The sequence below is a fragment of the Gobius niger genome, assembly GCF_951799975.1.
Source record: "Gobius niger genome assembly, chromosome: 8".
Lineage (NCBI taxonomy): Eukaryota > Metazoa > Chordata > Actinopteri > Gobiiformes > Gobiidae > Gobius > Gobius niger.
The window spans coordinates 22,933,710-22,958,397 of NC_136859.1; the positions used below are offsets into that span (position 1 = coordinate 22,933,710).

The window sequence follows — 24,688 nt, forward strand, 5'->3', positions numbered from 1 at the left end:
ATTTTGCACGTCCCACATTGGACACTCACATTTTCGTAAATTTTTCACCAGACTGGATTTTTCGGTGATTTTTAATTGAGTTTTCGCGCACGTTCAGGGGGTGAAAATCCAGTTTTAAGAGGCGGAAAGAAAGAAAGAAAGAAAGAAAAATAATCGTTTTTTGCCAAAAAAACCTAAGCCGTTGCCGTTACCACCACATGCTGTACACCGTTGGAAAGCTCTGGCTAAGGCGCACAAAAAAGTTGCGGGTCATTTTTTTCTGGCGTGTACGTGGAGCGCGCGGTTGGCCGCTGAAGCCCCCGGGAAGGCTTTTCTGCAAAAGCAAAAACAATATAGGCGTTTTTCCATTGTAGCTGTTTTTACACATTAGACATTTTCGGAAAGCTCTGGCCGAGTCCTATGCGTCTGTCGTGGTCGGAGGTCGCTGTGGTCGCTGTCGTGTCCGTTGTGCACTCCGTACGCCATCGAAGCGCACCCTGGTGCCCCCCTGCGTTGCAGAAGCAATAGTCCCTATCGCCATGTATGGCGCTCGGGCCTAATAATAATAATAACGCATCGGTTTTATATAGTGCTTTTCTGGACACTCAAAGACGCTTTACATTGCATTATTGATTCGCTCTATACCTGGTGGTGATAAGCTACTATTGTAGCCACAGCTGCCCTGAGGTAGACTGGAGGCAGCCAATCTGCACCATTGGTCCCTCCGACCACCACCAACCGCTCACTCGCACTCTACATTCACCAGGCTTCCTGGTGTTCCCAAACGGTCTCCCATCCAAGTACAGACCAGGCCCTTCTCTGCTTTCTTGACTTCACTATGTTTACATCCAATCTGCAGACACAAATGTTCATGAAATGTTTACAAAAGGTCTTACATTCCTTACATTTAAGTCTACAACTTCTTTAGCTTCCTCATTTCTATGTCCACTATACTCACCCAAGACGTGTGCTCCAAACCTATGTCACTTCATGCCACAATAATGCATCAGCCTTGAAAATATGCCCTTGAAAATGCTCGCTCCTCCTTCCCATATGTCAATTAGAAGTTTTTTTTTTCCTCTCTGCTTGCCCTTCAGCCTGCCTGTCTGCTCCATATGTAAATCAATGCAGGGTAAACATCCTATAGCCACTGTTGTATAGTGCAGGAGTGGCTCTTAGTGGGGCAGTGTGGGGGTCAGTGTAGGATAGTGTCACATTGACTTGTGGGACAGAGACAGCGCGACAGATGTGAAGGTGTGGCTTCCAATGCGGCACATGCAATAAGCTTAGTTTCTACACAGTCATCATGCATCGACTACTGTGTTACGGGGGCCAGGCATTTCCAGGAGCCTGCATTGATTCGTGGTGGTTCCAGGTTCTGAATGTGGTGGTCAATGTGGAAATTCTAGGATGAAAGTGAGATACAAGTGGGTTTACTGTTAATATGCACAGTCACACTGATTATTAGGTCAAAACTCAGCATCTGGCCATTGGACTGAAGGTCAGAAGATGTCATGGTATCGGGGGTCATTATTGGACTTTTTGGCTCCACATTGATAATTGAAGAATCACGTTCATAATTTTACTGTATACGCTGCTATATGGTATTTTTGAAGCTACTGTGTGTTACTGCTACAGCACAAGGCTAGAGATATAGCTCCCCCAATTACATTTACTAAAGTAGGTTACGGGAAAAGCACAAAAGTGGTATTAAATAACTACTAGATTTGTTTTGGTGAATGTGGTTATTTTTTTATCCCAGAGTTCAAGCCCTAATCTGAGTGCTTTAGTAATTGACAGTCCATGGAAAATGATGTCAGTGGATAATATACAGTATTCTAACCACTGACCAAGTCGCCAACGATGAGTTAATGTACTTATCGTGACTTCCTTCCTGAAGTTAATTTCAAAGCATCAAACTAAAGGAGCCTTTCAAGCATGAGTCACCACAGTTCATCTTTTTGCTGTGGGTGATGGTGGCCTAGAATCCCTAGATAAAAGCGCATTTGAATCAAGGCATTGAGTGAAAGTGCATCTGTCACTCATCTCCGCCGTTCCCATAATTGGACACTGATTACTGACGGTCCGCTCCCTCTGCTTCATATCTTGATGGGATCTAGAGAGAAACGCCCCTTGGCATTTTCATATAGTAAACTTGGAGCCACGCAGTTTCTCTCGGGCTTGCTCATGCTAATTTATTCTAATGGGAGAGTAATAATGTGCCAGGCCGCTTGCTGTGCTGTCTGCCAAGCTTCAGCTAGACCTGTCATTACAGCCACATTGCACATTCAACATAGACATTTTAATAATGCAATCAATGAGCCTCCTGCTGGGAAAACACTAATGGCGTTTTCACTCCTGATTCAAAGAAGCAAAGTCTGATGAAATGAGAACGTTTTTATGGTAGTGTCTTTTCACTCCAAGATTGTTATAAGAAAGAGAGAAAGAGGTTTGAAGATTGTCAATTTGTGGGTCATGTTTTTGTTTTTTTCTCTTCATCATTTTGGTTCAAGCGTTTGTTTTGTTTCATATTGTAAAATGTTCCAGTAGCCTTCCATGTTGTCCCTGACACAGTGTTTCCCCTGACTCCTGATTGCCAGACCTGACCTTGACATCATTATAAGCAGCCGCTCACAGCTCCTATATTCAGTCATGGAACACCTTCACAGCCAAATAGACCATCATTAGTAACTTGGCTTTGTAATACTAAGAGGTGTACATTCAGCTTCAGCTCCCTATTAAAATGACTGCTATGTGATTTACATTTGGATTCAATACGTACTTTTTTCCCCCACCATTAGACGCCACAGGGCCTCATCTGGGGCCTGAATCACCCTTTTTCCTTGTCATTTGACTCCAGTGTCTCCGTCTCATGGGAACATAGATTTTGGTACAGAGCTTTTCACAGACACAAGTCACCCAAAAGCGCTTCGCAAGAGACATTTATTCATTTAATCCATGCTGAGCGGTGGTATGGAGTGTGTGTAGCCACAGGTGCACTGACGGAAGCACTACTGCCAATCTAACGAATGCCCTCACCCGCACCTCTCATCCAGGATGCCCAAGTTTCCCACACAGTGTCTCAATTTGACACTACCAGGCCCAACCCTACTTAGTTTCCAGGAAGTTCTTTAAAAAAAAAAAATCAGAATTTGCTCACATTTGTCATATTACACTGCTGTGGTAACAAGTTCAAACACAACACAAAAAACAGCCCAGTTAATTGCAAAAATGTAACTTAAAGCATAACTAAGTAACTCATGCCCCTGGAGGCCATAAGCGCCACTGCAGGTGTCATAGCATGTTGCGTTTTGTCCGTGAGAGTAAATACTACGCTGACAGAAAAGACTAAGGGAGAGAGGGATATTGTACATCCAATTACTCAATGGAGTAAACTTGGCTGTAAATACTGTTTAAGTGGCACTTGCCCACAGTTAGCTTTGCCTGCTAGCCTGTTAGCTTCTTCTTCGTGATTCTATTAGTGTGTATTAGGTGCTGTGGGTCGGAGCAGGGAAAGCTGCAAGTGTGGTTTTCTGGCCAGAGACACCAGGGGGAGATGAAAGACCCCCCAATCATCCCATTAACGCTTGTATTACCCCCAGAAGGACTACGAAAAGGATGTATTAAGGTAAAGAAGTTACTTAGCACTGCTTTTTATTTTTTTTTATTTTTGAAGAATGACCGGACAAGGCTTTCCCACACCTTTAGAATCAGAGGATATTCCATTTAAACCTTGTCAAAATGTGTTTCAATGCCAGACCTCTCGACTCTCTCGATTTGCTCAATGAAAGCCAGACGTATTAGAGGAGAGATGTTTTGTGTCCAGGCTCTGAATTGTATAGATTTTCTGAACATACGACGGAAGATTTGGCGCTGTCCTTGGTGCTGAAGCGAATTTTGTGTTGGAGCCGAGGGAGCGCATTCGCAGCATGTCACTGTCGATAATGGGCTCTAAGAGGAAAGCAACACTCTTCCTCCCCTCACAGCCCTCCACTCTTTCACTCCAATGATTTCTAAGCTTATTCTGCCATTTTGTCTGCAGAACAGGCTCTCTCTGCTCGCCTCCCTCACACCACTCCCTTTTCTCCACCTTGTTATCGTCTAATGTATTTGTGCTGTGTCTTTCTGGGGGCCACAGCTGAAGCTAATCTGTCTCAAGGACAAAGAGTCACAACCAACAGATACAGACATTGACAATTGTAAACCGACAGTTATTATGCATTTTCCCCCAGCATTTTTAACCTAATTTTGAATCTTAATGTTGATATTTCACATTTGGATTTTAGTATTCCAAAATAATGTAAAGTCATTCTGCCCTGATTTCTGAACATGTAAAAAAAAGCCTGGACTCATTCTATGCTGGCACAAAGGGAAGTATAGAAGTTAATACAGTATCTAGCTATAGTGCCAAGCGAAATACTGACCCTGTAAACATGTGAGCAACAGTTTGGAGAAGGACATTGCACAAGGGACCATGCAGGACAGAGGCAGAAACAGGAACAATGGGGATGACTTTGAAGAACTTTGTATTATGTGCAAAATGACCTTGAAACACTTTGTTGTAATTGGCAAATTGAAATTGAGACATGACTATACATTATGACTTAAACATGTATAAAAACATTTGTGGTATATCATTTGAAAAACATTCAGGAAAAAAAATTGTTGATGTTCTATTCCTTTGCCTGATTACAGATAATTTAGTCGTTAAAGAACAGATGGAATCATAGTAAAGGCCACTCAAGTAGCCGATATGAAATGCCAAATCTGTTAAAAAAAAAAGTTCAACAATAGAAAAGTGGTGTATTTTTAAACAACATCAACATACGTGCATGCGTGTATGCTGGCGGTGAGGCCGAAAGAGCAGGCTTCTGACTCTGCTGGCACTGCACTGTATCTCTCCACCTGACAGAGGAAATGCTAATAAACAAGACACTCACACACGTGTCGTCGCTGTTCTCTTCCGCCTGTCACCGCAGCGTGTGAGCGATTATTCCCCTGTTAGTTATTCATTGGATTTTCGCTGCGGGGTCGAGCGAATGGACAAGTGCTGGGCGGACAATATGCTAACTTCTCACCAGAGTTGGCTTGATACGCACTTCTTTCATGGAAGGGGTTTTTAAAGGTCTGGGTTTAAATTAGAAGCTACTCAATAGATCAATGATCGTGTTACCACCTTGTTGCTCTTTTACTTTGCAAGGTCCAGGGCTAAACTATACATTAGTCCCCTCTCCTTTAATTTTATTTTTTTTAGAGAAGAAACCTACAGTATGTTGTATGTATGGCAACTAAGCTGTCTATCTCAGTAAACAGATATATAGATAGGTACAGGGCCATAGTTGCCTATCTTTTGAAGCATTTTATTATACTTTATCAAATGTATTTATCCCTAACCCTTCAAAAAACCTATTAATTATTGAACTTACATGTCTTACAGATCACTCATTTCTTAAATAAACTAGCAATACCATCTCCCGCAAAAATGTCCATCACTAATACAATGACAAGGACCACGGGTAGACATTTTCTGCCTTTAAAAAAAAGAAATACAGGCATCATCCCATTCTACAATCTTAAACATGCAACTGGCTCAGACCACCTTTTGCCCTTGAATGTATTTTGTCCTTATTGCAGCTGTTTGGTTGTGTTGTCTTGAACCACAGAGGAGTTGGCAGTTATAGTTATAGCCGGCGCTGCGGGCAGTACAGCGGTGCAGCTCTGTCCCCGTTTGATGTTATAGTCCCAGGTGGCACATCTTGTGTTTACACATCAGGATCATAGCCAGAGGAGGCAATTACAAAGACATGACACAGGGACAAGTCTATGTGTTGATCCTATGGAAATGGGACAGGGACAATGGGCTGAAATGTGATTATGAAACCGCAGTAGTTCTCTTGTGTGCTCTTTGTCACGATAAGTAACGCCGGGTTATTTAGCTCCGGCGCCTGTTTTTCTACTTGGAAATCTGTTCATGTTCTTCTGTTTGTTTCTGTTCAAGGGACTGTCCCAGCAGCTTCATCCCATAGTAGGCAACAGTTTAACTTTCATATTTGAAGCACCATTTAAATACCGTACTAGATAATAAAGATAATAAAGATAGAGAAGTGATTGCTACTGTTGTGGGAAAAAGTTCAAGCTTGCATATAGTATGTAAATTGACACATTTGCGTGCATATATTAAAAAGAAACAACAAAATATTGGGATTAAAACATTTTTTTTTCCATAATTTCCCCCAACTTTCCTCCATCAGAGCCAATTAGCAGCATCTCTTCTGTACATAACATTTTCCGCATTAGTTCATCCTCCAGCGAAGAAATGGAGTGAACTGGGGAAAGCGCCTGGCCCAGTATGAGCGAGCTCGAGCCTGTCACGCTCTGACTGCATCCCAGAGCCACTGACTGTATGCTCCCCGGCAGCTGCTTGTGTGTGCTGAGATAAGCCTGAGCCGCCTGCCTTGGCTGGTATAGGCCGGTCACGTAGCACCAGAAGGCAGCTTAGCCCCACCGCAAATCCAATCCTGGGTCTTTCTCTCACCACAGTTTACTTCCTCACCATCTCTCACTCACATTTACAGACTGTATTCCCCAAAGAGCTCCTCCACTGAGTATGTTGCCATCTACAGTATGTGGCATAGGAACAGAACCTAATGATGTTATAACTATTATGTCATCATTATGTGGAAGAGCTGCATTTCTGGGGTATCATGTCATGTCACCTTGGAGGTAAACAGTAGAAGAAAGAGCTGTATGTTTCTGTATTACAAAGCCACCACTGCTGGCCACTTGAATATTTTGAATGTAGCAAAATTGAAAACAAACTATTAACTACATTGTTCTCACAATAACCAAACGTCAAGGAGGATTTGAACTTGATCTTTGGACCATGAGATGACACATAGATAATGTATAACAACATATTGATAGCATTCACGTATGCTATGCTATGCTATGCTACGCTACGCTATGTTATGCTACGTTATTCTATGCTATGCTATACAAAAGTGTCAGCGCTAATACCAGGGGGTAGCCTATCTGATCCACACAGGTGCCAAGGACCCACTTGAAGGGGACAAACTCTCCTCCTGTAGCGTGAACACGACACAACTCTTTGCATACATATTGCATACATATACGTGGTGGTAATATTAGATGAAAAACCCAAGAAAATATAATACAGTGTAAATAAAAGCACTCATACAAATGAACACGAATGAACACGAATCCTACATTGTAGGCAGAGGACATTTAGCATTTACACATGCTTTTCAACAAAACATATCAGGTTAAGATGAAGTACATCCCATCCCCAAATCAGTCTATCTGGTGATTAAGCAGATATTTGTCCAGGTGATCAACTCTGGTTCTTACCGGGTGTCCTTCGAGGATTGTGGATTGTGGAGAGCTTGTAGCTGCACGGCAATATGTTTAGTTTATGTGCACTTTACAGTGCAAGAGCACTGAGCGGGTTCTCGGACAATAAGCTGTAGATGAGCCTGTTACGTAGAATGCACCAGGTGAGTGCAATTAGCAGGTGAGTGCTTCCAGGCTGGCAGCTTGACAAAACAGTGGGATTAGCTCCAGATAGAATAGTTAAGTTATACGTTATTAATCTCTGTAAAGAAATTCATCTCTGCATTTGACCCATCCTCATTGCCGCTGGGACAACCTGTAGGAGCAGTGAGTAGCCAGCGCTGCCAGTGCTCGGGGACCCATCTCCAGATGTGGAACCAGGCTTATGGTCAGACACACCTGGCTGGAGGATTAACCTATTGTGCATGTTTTTAGTGGTAGAGGAAACCGGAGGAAACCTACGCAGACACTGGGAGAACATGCAAACTCCACACAGAAAGGCATGGACGCTAATCGCTGCACCACTGTGTCACCCAGATGAGGGATCATTAAAGCTCTCTGTCATTTCTTCCTATTGCAGTCAGAGAGCAGCAGTATGGTCATTACGATGCATGCTCCTGCCCTGTTTTGCTTGTGTGGCCTCACATGTTTTAAGTATTCAGTGTGCACCACAGGGCTTAAGGTAGACTGGGTAATATTTGCCACAATTCCACAGTTAATCCTGTGAAAGTGCTTCTGCCCATAGGGTGCCATGGTCTGCACAGCGTGTTTGATAAAAGAAGCCTAACAACAATGTGCCTCCGGGGCTGGATTCGGCTAAATAGGACCGAAGGCTGCAGAATCACATTGTTCTTCAAGCCTTAATTGGGATATCCTATTGGCGTACCTTTTCTGTCTGTAAACAAGAGATGGCGGTATTTTGTGGTGGACTACAAGTTAACTTTTACCTTTTTCAAGTAACATTTTCTACAATTCTACCCATACCTCACTGTCTGGTATGTAATGTAAAGGCATTATGAAGTTCATAGTTTAAAATATTTGGATGGGAGTTCGTTGGTCATTTGGAGGGATGAGTTATTGGTATTAATGCTTGCTCATTGAAATGCCTCTGTATTGTTCAAGGTACACCCTAACTATCATGTAAAGATTGTTTGAATGAAAACATTGTCCACATTGTAAAGTTAGCTTGCATCTGCCTGACTGAAATACGTCGACCTTGATGGTATTTGCTCTACAGAGACAATAGCAGGGCATATGGCTCTCAATGCTCCATCAATCTTGGCCTAACCATATTGTGCAAAGGTCTGGGAAGAAACCATTGACATTCAGAATCTTCATAAAAATGGATTGTAAACCAATGTTGCAGGTAAAGACAAACCTGCAACATCGCGTTTTGCATGCAGACAGGACGCACTCACCTCAAAACCACTTACCCTCATGACATCTCAATGTCGGAGAGATCAGGATCATGTCAGGGCTGTTACAACTGTCCTCTGGATGTTCGTCATCTCTAAACATTCCCCAGAGACTCGGCTCAAAGTCCTTTAAATCAATTCAGTGCTTTTAAGCAGAGTGTCCCTCACGCCCTTCTGTAGTCCTTGGAGAGCTTATATTCATCCCAAGGGGTCTTAATGCAGATGGTCATTTCACTGTCTGCATTTAGAAATAATAATGAGAAGTGGGATTTCATACTGACCTATGCACAAACTTAGCAATCCTGATAAACTATTAAGATAAAATGTTCAGTGTACTTTTACTACGGTCTAGCCGTTAGCATTAGCCAACAAACATTGCAAATTATGGTTGATGGTGGTTAAAAATCATTTCAGAATATACCTCGGAATGTACCTACAATATGCCATACATGTACGTACATTAATTTGTCTGTGGATCCTCTGGAGTAGTTGTTAACTAGCATTACAGGCCTCAACCATATAAAACCACTCTTTATAGATAGATTGTCATTGTGCCGTTGAAATCCATCTATTTGGTTCTGTTCTAGTATATTGTGGTGCTGCTCTATATGAGCTTGTCTTTTCTTCATCTATTTCCCTCAAGGCATAACAATATTACCTTGTAATTGTCCAATTAGTGTTGATGTACCTATTAAATTGGCCAATGAATTGTCCTGTGTGACTCGGTAGCTTGTAGATCAAGTCACTACATCCCACTGTGTGCCTCATAGCTTTTACCGAGAGCGAAGGCCGATGAGATTTGTAGCTGCCAAGGTTGTTGTTTTTCTTTTTCCTGCCTCTCTTTAGACAGCAACACAAACATAAATGTTTTCTTGGGTCTATGGTCCACGCAGTGAGAAAGGGCGCTCCTGGTGAATTTACAGCGGAGCCACAGTGAGGGATCGACGGGCAGGATTTATTGGGTTGCCGGTGTAATTACGTCGGCTGGGAGTCTCTCGGTGGCCGTCTCTTCGTTGGGCTCAATTTATAAATGCCAGGGAGCCAGTAATCCCATAGTTCCCCCACTTAGTTTGGAAAGGGCCGCGACTCTCCTCTCCGCCCAGAATTGATTACATATAGCTCAAATCAAGAGTAAGCAGTTTTCCTGTGTCGAACGCCAGGGCCAGCCACCGATATTGATTCATTTTACAGCAGGGAAAAAATAAGATCTGCCACTCCAAATAAACGCTCAGATTTGTTTCTGTTTTGCTCATAAACTGAAAGTGTATGATTATTTAAGAAGTTGGTGTGTTTAGTTGTGTTGTTGTGCGTTAGAAACAACAACAACAAAAAACATCAGCCAAACTGATTTGCTACTCATATATTTCAGCTATGGGGAAAAAGAAATCATGATCTTTTCCATTTGTTATTTGTTTTATTGCCATAATGTGCTGACCTAGAAGCGACTCCTCCTGTAACCTTTCAGCATTCAGACCTTTTGAAAGACCAAGTTCGAGAGTCTTTCTGTGAAATTATCGTCCCTTTTCCACAGTCTTGTTCTTGTATACAAAGTTACACCGAGAACCACGCTGGCAAGACGTACGCCAACATGTTGAAAAGTTTACAGTGGTTCTTTTAATTGGTAAACTCAAGCATGTGAAAGCAACTACTGCATGTCCGCGTTTAACCTTTGAGTTGTTGTTTGCCAAGACGTCAACACAACAGAGAGTTACCTCATGTGCTCAGGTTAAGTTCATTAGACTGATCTATCTCCGAAAGAAAATACCAATTAAGAACATCTCAGATTAGCACATACGTCTATGCATCTCTGTGCTCAACTATTACAACCTTTAGCTTTCAGTGATTGGAAATATCCGACAGGGGTTACAAGAGCGAAAATTTAAGAAATCTATATTTGTCCAACAAATCCATTGCAAAGTGTACTTCCTGAGAACTGAGCAAATGAGTGTGTGCCTCGGAGGAGCGCAAAAAACATCACAGAATTATAGATGGTGTTTACATAGCAGTTAATTGAATTTACAGAAGCACAAAGAATCAGGAAAAACAATTAGATGCGCTGGTATCGCTATATATTAAGGTGTGCTTGTTAAGTATTAAAGGGGGTATTATACAAAATCGACATTTTCAAGCTTTACATCATGTTATTATTCATTCCCTCATTAAAAACAAGCCTGAAGTGTTGCCTTGGCACATTCACGTATTTTTGAGTAATCTGTAAAAACTCTGATGGCAGCCATTTTAGGGATAGCTTTGCCTGAGTCCTCCTAGGAACGCCCCCACCTCCTGGAGACGCCTCCGAGCTTTCGTCACCAGCTGAGTAACCAACCACTGCTCCTCAGCAGAACCCCCTCCCCACTGATGCCACAGACAGCGTGTGGAGGGGGCGTGTCGGAAAGGGTCAGAGGTTCTTAAAGAGACAGAGGCCTATTTCAACACATTCGCTACAGCCATTTTGAGAGAGCAATTTTTTTTTTTTTCATCACTCTTAAGTCGTGTTATTGTTGCTTTTCCACCACGTTTTTTTCATTCTTTTGCCACGTTTTTGTCACATTTTGGAAATGTTTTTGTTGTGTTCTCATCTTAATCGCTTCATGGCTTTTTCGTCATTGTTTCATCTCATTTAGTTATTATTTTAATATTTTATATTTTTTATTACATTTTGTGGCTTTTTCATTGGATTTTCATCTTTAGTCATTGTGTCTGGTGTTTTTTTATGTGTTATTCATGTGGCGGTTAAGAGGTTGAGGTTAGGATTAAAATAGGCCATGAATAAGGATATTTTTCTTATTCATAAAAATAATATGCTTATTCATGGCCTAGAAGTATGTTAATAAATAATAGTATGATAAGCAGCTCATTAATATCTATACAAGCATATTATTCATGGCCCTTTTAATTAATAATGCTTAATGTGCACACTAGGGCTAGGATTTTATTTTTAATTTTTATATTCAGAAAATTTGCTTTTTTTTTTCTTTTCTTTTTTACAGTAATTGCCTTTGCTATCTTTGGGTTTGTTGATGCACTCTAACTAAAACAATAAATATATATTTAAAAATACACTACAGTCAACATTTGCTTTATTTTAAATGGGGGAAATCAAATTGTAAATTGAGGTTTTTATTAATAAAATCAAAGAGTTTTCTTTCTCTTTTTTTTCCGGACACAATCTCTCAGCTCTAAACACACCGTAATATAAAGCGATGGACCGATGGACTTGTTGTGATTAGAAAATGCAGCATCAAAGTGAGAGTGTTGTCTTGTCAGTGGAGATTTTGTGAGACCATGCTTGTGTCACTACAAACTGTCTCTTTGACCTTTAGCTTTTTTGGTTTTGTCCAGTAACTTAGTTTAAAGGTGCATTATGTAACTAAAATGAAAATTGATATTTGTGCCTATTTGACCTTTCAGTGGCCCTGTGGCAATATGGGTGGTTAGCATGCCGCCTTTACTTTCCATCCCGGTGACCTCTATGAGGCTCCAGGATCAATTGTTTTTAGGGCTTCAGGTAGGTTTCTCTACTGAATGTATGCACCCTAAAAATCATTAATCCTGGAGCGTCCTACCACCATGATCATGCTAACCACCCATAAGCCACTGGGTCACTTAAAGGTCAGATACACGCTAATATCAAGTTTTATTTTTGCATAAAAAGTTCCATAATGCAACTTAAATTTAAGGTGGCTTGTTTCCATAGTGACAGCATTTCACATCTGACTAACTTTAAAGCACTAAACTTTCTCTGTTAGTGGCAACAGAAGCCAGATGGCAGAAGCTGTGTCTGAATGTCCACACTATTCCCTACATAGTGCCCTGAAGTGACCAGAGAAAATAGTAATGCTCTCAAAGTTTCCCACAATGCACCTTGAAAAGTACTAATTGCAATAGTTAGAGGAGAACTCCCAATAACAGCAAGTCTTTGAACTGGACACAATTAATTGGAATGAATTGCTATTGTTTCGGTAAAAAGTTGCAAAATGTATCTGTGTATCTTTGAGCTGTTAAATGATTTATAACTGATAACTGATATAAATGATCTGTAACAATTGCAATAATTCAAACCATTTTCTTCATTCATGTAAAATCTGTGTTAGCATGAATACTGAACGGTTTGAATTTGGTCTATCTTTATTGCAGAACTTTTACTGGAGCTTAGCCAATTTTGTTTTTACCCAAGTGCCAGAGTCACTTGATCCGCGGTGAGGAACTGTACAGAGCTGCGTGTCCCAATCGCCGGATAAGTGCATAATAAGTGCACCACAGTCTGCTACACAGTGCAACACTATATATTGATTGGGATTAGGGGTTAGGATGGACATTCATATAGAGCCAATGAGTTATGAAATATATTAGTTCTGACACTTTATTAAAATTACAACTATTTAAGTGCATACCCTTTGTTTATGTAGTTAGCTGGAAACTGCAATCCTGTTACACTGTCATGCATTATAAATAAATGATGTTCATAATTTAACAATAGACTATGTATTATTTCCAAATCAACATTGTGAGTGCTGTTTTGTACCCACAATATACAGACATGACTGTACATCAATTTACAAAAAGTAAGCTCTCATTAAAAATAGCATAATTATTCCAGTTTATGCATGTGAATATTTCCATAAACATCATTACAATCAATTACTGCTGTCGAAGAGGCATGCCTTGAGTGCTTTTAGTTGAAATTTACCAGCATCCTTTGTCCTTGTGCATTCACTTCATTATGGGGAAGATGAAAAATGGCAAAGTTGGATTATGGCCAAATACGAATGGATGGAGCTGGCATTATTGTGACTCGACCACTTTTTGCCTCCCTCTTTCTCCCGTCCCTCTCCTCACTTGCCCGGCTTCAGCTCAGCCCGTTAAAGCTGCGGAGGACTCGGTGTAGAACATTCTCTGCAGCTATGTTTGCTATGCAGCGGTGTATCCAAGGGGAAGGGGCATAGCTTGAGGACATGATTTGGCCAGCCCAATGCGATGCGGTGCCGTCTTGTGCACACGGGTCACTGCTTTGGACATTCGGCGCATTGCTGGCCTCTGGAAAACTGTCACAAGGAAGTTTCGTATCAGGCGCTGCTGATCAGGCCAGATGCAATCCAACAGTCTAGGTTTATACCATGTGGAAAACACTTCACTGACTCACTATTTTGTTTGCCCTTGTTGAATGATTTTACTGAAGGTTTAATCTTGTACACCTATGCACTATTTGAAGCGATATGGCTATTTCATTCTGATCAATAAACATAAAGGGGAGCAGTGTGTAAAAAAGCCGGAGCATCTCAGCAGGTAAAAGAGAAAAAAAAGAATGCATGCATTTAGACAATATACCTTTTTGTTAGTGTATCCAATACCTGTTCTTATGATGGGATATTCTCTCTTAATAACTAAAGTCCAAGTCTGCCTACCCATTAATTACAAGTCTCTTTCTGTTAATCACGTCTTCATTGTACAATGTGCACTAATTCGGTAAAGTTACTCTTGTGGGCTAATGCTAAAGGTTTTGTCCATTTAACTAGACTAACAGCCCTCACCTTGAGTGGGTGATGTGTCCCGCGCTTGTAATTTCACCAACAAATTATCCATCTACCGCTCGTCCCTGGGGGCAGAGATTCATTATCCAATTTAGCATACCCGCGCAATCGCTGATATGGGCTGATAGATGTACTGCGTCCGGGCAATAGACAGTTTTACAGCGAGAGAAGGGAGCAAACTGCCTCTTAGTATCTTTGTTGGATTTAAGGTGTCTGGTTGAGGAGGTGGGGAGGATTAGAGATGTTATGGCTTTGGTGATTCACTAGTACCCCTTTAATGTAATGATGAAATATATGATATGTGTCTGAGAGTTAGAGCAATTAAGTCTCTGCGTATGCGCTGGTGGAGATAATAAAATAGCTATGGAAATTATAAAGCATTTATTTTGTTTATGTTCCTGCTGATACGGCACCTCTGCCTCCGCATACTCTCTCTCAGCTTTGTTTAAGGTCCATTCTCCAGCTGCAGACTGAAGTGTTTTCTTGTAATAAATGGGCATTTATTAAGGGATCAGTGGTGTATATGTTAAGTTATAGTTTGTAATTATTGTTAGTGTAATTATTGTCTTTGTTTACAAACAATGTTAAACTCTAAATTCTACTTTTACATTATATTAAAGAACAAAACATATTTTAATCAACAATTTACCAGGGTATGTGGAGGAAACCCACCTAGACATCGGTAAAACAGGAAAACTCACACATAGAATGTCCTCACATGGTTCAGAAAATGATATCCGAGTCCTTGGGGCTGTGAGGCGAGAGCCCTAACCATGCTACATAACTCTATATGTTGTGCTAACTTAACTGATGTATGGGATTATGTGTTCCATCCTTAGCGATCTCTATTGGAAGTGGGCTATTCAGAGCCATGCCACCAAGATGGGGAGTGATTTTTGTAATCACTTGTACAGTCAGGCTTTACTCCATAAGGCAAACAGCCTTGCAATCACTAAAATATCCTATAGGACAAGACTTCCTATAGGATATTTTTGCTACTAATTAAGCTGCAAACCTTGCGTCATGCAAAAAGAACAGGTTTTGATTGACAGTGAAGAAGTGCTTTTACCAGACAGCTGTGTACCTCCTGTGCAGCCTCTGATCATCAGTCGCCGGGGGCCACCCAGCCTCTCAGAGCAGGGAGACAGCACAGCACCCTCAGGATAGATGAGCCGGAGCGGGAGCAGAGGATGTAGCGCTGAAAGATAGCCGGCTCTGACGCTAGCGGTCATTGATCACAAAGAACCACCTGGAAGACAGAGCTGAGAGGAGCAGGGAGGTACAGTGGCACAGGGTCACATGTGGAGCAGCATCAGGTCAGTGTCAGACGAGAAGCCACAACACCTGAGCTGCCTGTCCCTTACAGCACTCTGACGTTGCACAGTGGTTACATGTGCTTTTTATTGTTTTTCCACAACCAAGTGTTGTAGCACTCCAGATGAGAGACACCAACTGCATTAGTTATATATACAATATGTGTACAAGGTTGATGATTGTTTTATTGACCGGCAATGGTAAAACAGAAATAACGAAAATAAATCTTCTATATAGTTTTCTTATAAGATCATTTGAAAGAAGATTACATTTTCAGGCTTATTTACTTCAACACTAGTGGTGTATAATATTTCATGATCGACTAACATTCTAGTCTTTTAATCACAAGAGGAAACAATTAACACGGTCTTCCTCGTTGACCCCTTTTTGCTTCTTACCAAAAGGAGCCGACTGATCACTGAATGCAATAGGACACGTGCCACATTGGTGTTTAGATTCATGAAGTGATAAAACTCTTGTGAACACATTAAAACCATTTGCTTGGCTCATAATGTTAATAGCACTGACATTTAGAAAAATTTATGAATATGTCACAGTCAACACTATTAACTGCAGCTCGATCTCCGTGGATCACCTTCATTGCCTCGGACACATGAACACCCGGTTATACTACTTACTTATACCACTAGTTAACAATGACTAAACTTCTTTTCACGAAGAAACATATACTGAACAATCTCTGAGACTGAGGGTTTCTCAATCATAGTGACTACTCCTTTAATCTATATGTCCTATACACTCCAGTAATTATGCGGGGTATAAATCAAATGGGTAGAATATAATTTACTGGCCTGGGAACGCTGCAGGACCCCACCCAGAACAGCTGGAGGAAGTGTGGATAGGGGAGCCTGGGTCTGAGCCTATCTAGTATAAACCAGGATTAATCAGAATAAAGCATTTCTAAATCAGGTCCAAAGGTGTGAGGAAATAACCAGTTCACACATAAAAATGTTCAAGACTAAAATGTGTCTAAATCAAACCTAAATTCTTCAGAGTCATATAAATAACATAAAAATGTACGACATACCACTTACATTATGGTCCCTATTCCACAGATTGAGATCTTCAACATACATCCAATTTTCACTTTTAGATTATGTAACGACCTTTACATGAGCTTTAACTGTTCAAACGGCTTTTCTATTAATCCTCATGTCACCTATCAACTCACGGACCACAGTCTGTAATTTCCCTCTTTAAGTGCAGCTCACACGGGCTGCATCGGGAACATTAAGTGCTCATTATTGTTCGATGTCCCTGGAAATCGAAGGATAAAGATGTTTCTCACAGTGACACATAACTTACGTAACCACACAGAATAAAGCAGCCATCTTTCGCTCTCTCACTATGGTCTGTAGCCAGTGGTGAATCAGACCGGCATTGTCATTGGTCGTCCCTGACTTAGCAGGAAGTACACCATGTTTTTTGATATGTTTTGCTTTATTTTATGATTTGTTGTTTTTCCTGCGTTTAATTTTATGGGCACTGGCATTGAAAATAATAGGACATTAACTCTTTGGCGTGGTGCATTTTACTTATAAATCAGGCATCAAGGAAACATATTCTCAAGGAGACGTGTCAAGATGCAAGGGTTTGAGGGACTCCAACAAGAGACAAATGAGATGGTTGTACAAAATGTAGTGTGTGATGTTCTTGTCCTGGAGTGCTGCTAGTGACAAGTGGCCATAGCCTGTTGCCTGTTGAGTTTTAAGGCTAAACAATTTTGGAAAAATATGTAATTGCACTCTTTTCAAACAAGTATTGTGATAGCAGGTAGATTTGCAATTCAGTTCACATTGCATGGCCAGGAGATTTAACATCATTTTAGATTAAAATACAAACCACTTTACTAATAGAAGGATCAAAGGTATTCGAGTACATGTTTGTTGGGCTCTAAACTACAGGGTTATCAGCATTTATGTAGCATCAGACCTCATTGGAAAGATGTTATTTGCAACAACACAACAGCAACAAAAAGAAGGCCCTTGAAGGCCCTTTGGGTTTGGAATGCCTTGTTATCTTTGGCCATCATATTAGAAACCCTTAAACTTTAATGAGCCATATTTACCATACAGTGAAAAGCCTCTTCTTGTTTGCTGGCAGGTACACTTGTTCAGCATGACTGACTTCTGCTGAGTTTATGTTTCAATAATTTTCAGTACGAACATGAAATTCCACTGAGTTAAATGCAGAGATTTACTGAGGCTGCTGTGTTACTGTATGTCTATGGGCATGTTCATTCTTCCACACCCAATCTGCACCGTTCACACCCGCTCTGCTTATGTAACCGCGTTTGTGTATTCTGTCCATGGGCTGACGCTGGAAAAGCTGCAGCTCCCCAGTGGCCGTCATGTTTGTTGGTCCATAATGAGAGTGTTCCAGTGCTCGGGATTAGGCTGCAGCGTACCTGGCTCTCAATGGGAAAGTGCTGAGATTAACACTTGTTCCCCAGCGGCCTGCTCCAAGACACTATACAATCTCCAAGGGCTTATGCTGACACTGCTGGCTTCTGACACACCACTGGGAAGGAGTTTATTTAAAGTTATTGCTTGAAATGATTCATCAACTCTAGTGAGAATCTCTGGTCTGGTTGCATGAATCTGAGAAAGGACACCTACATACAAACGAATTAGTAAAATTGTATGTTTGTTGGATTGGTTGAACTCTAAGGTCTAAGGTCAAGGGCTGGCTTGAGAGCTGATTGGTTGAGATGCAAAATTGTGTTCAGTAAACGTAACCTTATTGGAAATTCATAATTTTTCTACCAGTGCCTCCAAGCTCGGTTAGGGAGAGCAAGTGATGGCCCCAGGGTCCTATCTCCTGCTCTTGAGCCAGGACTTTGATCAGGATTACCTTGCTGGAGGTTTTAGCCTATGTGCATGTTTTGTGTTGATGGGAGCTCCGTAATGCCTGGAGGAAGCCCACACAGATACAGGGAATCGAATCAGAGACTCCCTGACAGAGAAAATAGTTTTTCTCGTTGAATTTATGCCGTAGATTTCTTTTGCAATGTTAACTGCATGTAATAGTTTGGTTCTCCCACTGTATGTGATGCATTCCGCCCTAAGAGTATGTAAGTACAGTCAGTTAGGAAGAAATTTCTAAAGAAACTAATTTCTAATGTTTTTGTCCCTATAAACGACCACAATGAAAAATGAAAAATTGAAATAAAACTAAATATGCTTTAATTTGTGGCTACTTACATCCAAATCGGATGAACGGTGTAGGTTTTATGTAAGCCTCCCACTTTGCAAGGGACCAAAAGTAATGGGACGAAGCAACAATAATAAATCAGACTTTTTGGTTTTTAATATTTGGTGGCTAATCGGGGGTTTCATCCCTGGTGATGCTCTGCCAGGCCTCTACTGGAAATGTCTTCAGTTCCTGCTTGTTCATGGGGCATTTTCCCTTCAGTTTTGCCTTCAGCAAGTGGACTGCAGCTCAATTGGATTCATGTGAGGCGATTAACCGGCCACTGAATAACATTCCACTTCTTTGCCTTAAAAAGCTTTTTGGTGGCTTTGGCAGTAGCTTTGGGTCATTGTCCATCTGCACTGTGAAGTCGCGGCCAAGCTTTTGGCTGAATATGAGCTCATAATATTGCCCGAAACACTTCCGAATTCATCCTGCTGCTTTTGTCAACAGTCACATCATCAATAAATCCAAGGGAACCAGTTCCATTGGCCCAAACAAGCCCAGGCCATGATGCTGCACCACCGTGTTTCACTGATGAGGTGGGATGTCTTGAATCATGAGCAGTTCCTTTATTTCACCATATTTTTCTCTTCAAATCACTCTGGCACAAGTTGAGTTGAGGATATTTAGATGTTTTTTGGCAAATTGTAATCAGCCTCCTGTTTTTGAGGCTTACCAGTGGTTTACACCTTGTGGTTAATTGTCTGTATTCTCTCTGGTGAGGTCTTCTCTTAATTGTTGACTTTGACACACATACACCACCTCCTGGAGAGTGTTATTGATCTGACTTATTGTTGTGAAGGGGTTTTCTTCACCAGGGAAATAATTCTTTTCATCCACCACATTTGCCATCCATGGTCTTCTGGGTCATCGGTGTGTTCTTTCTTTTTTAATGCGTTTATTTTTGATTTTTCAGCCTAATAATGGCTTGCTTCACTGATAGCCATAGCTCTTTGGATCTCATATTGAAAATAGTAGCAACAATATCCAAAATGCAAATATCACACTTGAAATGAACTCTGGATGTCTCACCTGTTCCTTATAAATGGGATAATGAGGGATGAGCAGACACTAGGCCATGGAACAGCTGACCAGTCCCATAACTTATGGTCCCTTGAAAAAATATTGATTGTTTCGTTTGAAACCGGATGAAAAGAGAAACAAGATTTGACCTGAATGCATTATGTGCTATAATTGATGACAACTTACTAATTACCTTCAATGACTCTATCATATGCCTAGAACAGAACGAGGCAAATTTGGAAACATGCTAGCTCAAGTAGAACAAAATCACTTACATAATTTCCATGCAGTGGGGCTGGTGTAGCTGGATGGTCGCAGTGGGAATTCTTTCATTTTCCTCTTTGGTCACACTAAACTTAATTAGAGACTGAGGCACAAAATATTTTGCTCTAACTACCTCTAGTCAATACGGCTAGAAAATATATCTCAGACCTCAGTGAGAGGGGATGGAGCAGGGCCCGATCAGAGTCTGCGATTTGAACACTGGACCAAGAAGCAGCACAAATATACTTCCATTCCATTCTATGTATTTTGCATAGAATGGAATAGAAGTTTATTTGTAAGTGTGTTATTTGTGGCCCTCAAGCTTCTTGTTGAATTGGCACACATCGCCAGAGATGGAACTTTCAATAAAAGTTAATAATTCTACACAATTATAGTCTCATTAAGGTGTGGGACACAGTTGAAACTGCTCTTTAATGCACCCAGTTGAATTTTTCTTTGTGTTGATGAACAATTTGGGGTCTGAACGCAGTGTGGACGCCCCGGGTCAAAAGATATACCTGATTTGTGTATGGACACGTTTACAAAATGCATAATGACTATTTTCTAAAATGTAAAATGAAAAACGATGCAGGTCCAAAACATTCTCACACTTTTATTCACTTCTGGATCATCACCCGAGATGTCTATTCCCAACTTGAGTGACCATAACTTCACTCCGTCATCTTTGACTTTGGTGAATTTCCTCTGAATGTCTTGTGGCATAGAAGAAATGTTGTTCTTAAAGGCTCATATCTGCTTTATACTGTATCCAAGAGTATTATGTACTTCACAAAGCTGCCAGCAGATGGCAGAGGCACGATGTAGATCTGGCCTGGATGTGGTTGACAGCTGTTTTCAGTCCGCCTACTCTGCTCCCGTAAGCCAAAACTGTCTTTGCCTGCTCCACAATAGACATATTTATAGTACCTTTGTTTTGCTTGGTTTTATTTTGAGCTTTAAACAAAGTGCAGCATTTGTTGGAAATGTGATTATTGGAGCTATGGAGCTGTGATTATTTGTGCTATTGCAATTACATGTTTACCTCCAAATACATAATGCTATTGAGTTGCTATTGAGCTATGGTCGATTGCGCTCTTTTTGGTTTTCTCTTTTTTTTATTTTTTATGTCACATTCGCTCTTCCTACAGACACTTTATAAAGGTCTAAGAGCCCGTGCTTTGCCTCGAGTTTTGAGTCACATAGGCTCCAGATGTGCATTTAAGCTCACAATTTGAAAGCTTTATTTGTTTTGGGCTAATGTTATTGTGGTTGAAGAGGATCTGAATTTGAGAGAAAGTGATCTTAGGTGCAATGGGGCATGAGTTTTTATGAAGAGTTTTTGTTTTATTTATCTTAAAGCATACTGTTGCTCTAAGGAGTTGCATATGCCCCATAAACATGCAAGATTCTGCAACTTTTTTCTGGAGCACTTCATTGTAATGTAGTAGAAGTAGGCTACTGAGTAAGGAACCCACTCAGACCTAAATAACATCACAATAATAGCATATCTCATATGTTTGGTGGCGGCGTGTCTCCGGAAAAAAGAAGAATAAAAGAAAGCTTTAGGCTATTTAACGGGAGCCATGAGATAAAGACCAGCTCAACGATTCTTGTGAGAGGAGCCCTCCGTCTTTATAACTGTGCCGCTGTAAACAGATCCTCTCCAGCGCTGCTCAGCTTGACTCCACTAGGGGCAAAATAGTTGCACTTGTGAACGTTTGTCATAGTTCCTGTTTTGGAATGTGAGCAGAGTTTTGGGCTGTTTACTTACGCACACGCCACGCGCTGTGATATGTGCTCTGTCTCCGGAGAAACTTTCTTTCTTTGAGAAACTTTCTCTGTCGCTGTCATGGATTACCTCTCCTCTATATCGGACAGCAGCGCGAGAGCTGTCAGAGCGCTCTCCCAGAGACTGTGGCCTGCCGGCGGCCCCATTCTCGAGACTCTTCCGCCCATGCAGACTCACCACAGCGGGACAGCGCACCGCCTGAGCCCCGACCTCCAAAAACGAGGTGCGTGTCTCTTTAAAAGGCGCGCTACACTGTATAGCCTACTTGTTACTGTCTGTTCAAAGTGTACACTTTTAAAGTAGTTCGTTTTTTTTTTTTGCTTTAGGAAGAAAAGGTCAACAAATGCGTAAGATGGGAAGGTATACGCGACTGACAAATGCTGTTCTCGTCAGCTATAGGTCCTTCGTTTTGTATGACTTCGCAACTTCCCTGTCAACACGCCGTGGAGTAACCCACTTCTCATGGACAAATCTTTTATTTAAAAAAATACATTTTGCATTGCAAATTAATTAGCATTGAGCAAGATTAGAGGTCATTTTTATTTTACCTCCTTAAATAGCACCAACATCATATGTCTTTAAGTGGATTATGTCTCCAATAAGGAAACATACCTTCATGAGACCATTCATGAAGATAGTTAGGAGTATTTGACTGAGTGCAAAATATTTTATAGCGCAGACTTCGTTCTTGGCAAGAGGTTAGTTTTTTGTTAGTTTTGTATAGTGTTCCATGCACAACAATATTACAAGTAGGCTTATCAAATTTAACAAGTTAAATTTGATAAGCCTACTAATATGAAGTTACGCTGGTGCATTCATTGCAGAATTTGCATTTAAACGTTTTGAGTCGATCTTGGGCCTATCTCACCGGCCTGTAGACTAGTTGGAGTCTTGAGTTGCCGCTGGTCACTGGGATGTCTCCGAGACCTCCCCTGGAGACGTGTCTCCAGATAGTCTTGGCGCAAATGAACATGTCTTAGAGACTGTATGGAGACTCTTTCAAGTCTCTGTACAGTCTTCGTGTGATCTCCGAGAGGTCTCTTTGGGGTAAAAACGTACCACCAACACAGAACATACATGAGTACTACAAAACATGACAAACAGTATACACATATACAAAGCAAGGAAACTTTATTTATACCGCGCATTTCGTACACAAGGCAACTCAATGCGCCTATATACAAACAGTACAGCATGTACAACAAAACACCTTATCCATAAACTACTAAAATTGCTCCCCCCTCACGCTCACGCACACATACTCATGGTAAAATCATGTCCCTGTGAACATAATTGCCTTCTTGTGGTCACAAGTTTGCTGATCAAGAAGCCATTATTGTAGTTGTCTCTTAAATGAGACATAGGTGGTACATTCTCCAACAGTCATTGGTAGAATGTTCCAACTGGAACAGCCCTTAATAGAAAGCACATTTTGAGCAAACGCAGACTTTTGAAACTGCACTTCACAGTCCCCCCTGTGGAGCGAGTGCTTGTGTCACTGTTCCTTCTTTTAATGAATTCATTAAGATGCGGACCCAGGCCGTTTAACACTCTGTACACAAGGCAAATATTTTTAAAACATTTAAAAGTTTTAGAATTTAAAAATGTAGATTTGTCAATTAAATTGTATATATGAAAAGACTAGGGCTTCCGATCAAGAATCTTAATAGCCTTTTTATACAACAATCACAGTAAGTGTTATAAAATTCTACTTTATTGAGTGGGAGAGTCACTGCATTTTGACGTGTTCGGATTCAGTTGTGTTGCTTATTTTGGGATAGTTTATTAGTTTGGGTGGTTAGCAATAGGCTATATCCACTTCTTTGCTTACATCACAATGTCTAGTAATAGACAAGCTACGTGATACTGAATACGCTAATTAAATAAATATATATCTGGGTCGCTGGTTAATTGTGAATTAGTTGACGAGAGATTCGAGTCTCCAACTAGTCTCCAGGCCAGTGAGTTTGGCCATTGAATGCGCACAATCAATCCGAGTTGCGGAGATGTTGCGGAGACCTCCAGTCTCTGCAACGTCTCCACAGCTCTCCTCCGGTGTGTCCCTTAGAGCTGGAACTGGTTTGGTCTTTGGTTAGTTCTTGCAAAACATGGAGAATAAATACAACTCCAGTGGTTTATTAAATAGCACATTGGAACCATTTAGTTAAATAATTGAGCATGAAATTTCTTTGACCTTGTGCAGTTCCATCAAATGACCAAAAGAGGAGTTTGATTGAAGATTACTGAATTTAAATGGCATACACAGAAGCTTTTTCTTCTTTGCTTCAAATCAGATTTGTGACTTCCTTTGGAACATTGTGCCAAGCATGCTTCTTGTATTGAATGTACTTATTTGGAATTCTACAATCATTGAGCCTGTGGACTTGAAAAAAACAAACTCGCTCTGTTTTTTTGTTTAAACTTAATTAAATTAACTGTACTGTTTTTTTTAATATTGCAATAATATTGTAGTTATCAAATGTTGCACTTTTGTCTCAGCCCCAACATGTAATAATAATAAAAAGCCGACACACAGGATTATTTTAATATTGAGTTTGTCCTGGTGACATTGGGTCCCTCTCACTCCTTTCTGAGCCCTCAGCCTGAGGCTGCTCATTGTAATGTCACCGTTCACTTTCACCTCTAGGCTGACATCTTCTCCACCGCAATTATCACAATGTATCCAACACATGCTCTCAGCGCCATAATAGGGGATTTTAATCACCTTAATTTCAAGAAAGTCCTTGGGCACTTAGTATTAGTGAGTCATCGGTGTTGCCATTATAACACACTCATAGGATAAGGTA

The 24,688-nt window shown here is 40.9% G+C and overlaps 1 protein-coding gene across 4 annotated transcripts in view; it reads left to right on the top strand.

Annotated features, from left to right (window-relative positions):
* The window catches only part of oxr1a (oxidation resistance 1a), a 143,848-nt gene that overhangs the window by 58,865 nt on the left and 60,295 nt on the right, over positions 1-24,688 (top strand). Inside the window, exon 1 of one of the 4 annotated variants that reach the window (XM_079561758.1) lies at positions 21,917-22,104. The exons of the other annotated variants lie outside the window; for them this stretch is intronic. Coding sequence (XP_079417884.1) covers positions 21,942-22,104 — 163 coding nt within the window. The 5' untranslated portion in view covers positions 21,917-21,941. Of the gene's footprint in view, positions 1-21,916; positions 22,105-24,688 lie in introns of those variants that run through there. 4 annotated transcript variants of the gene reach the window in all.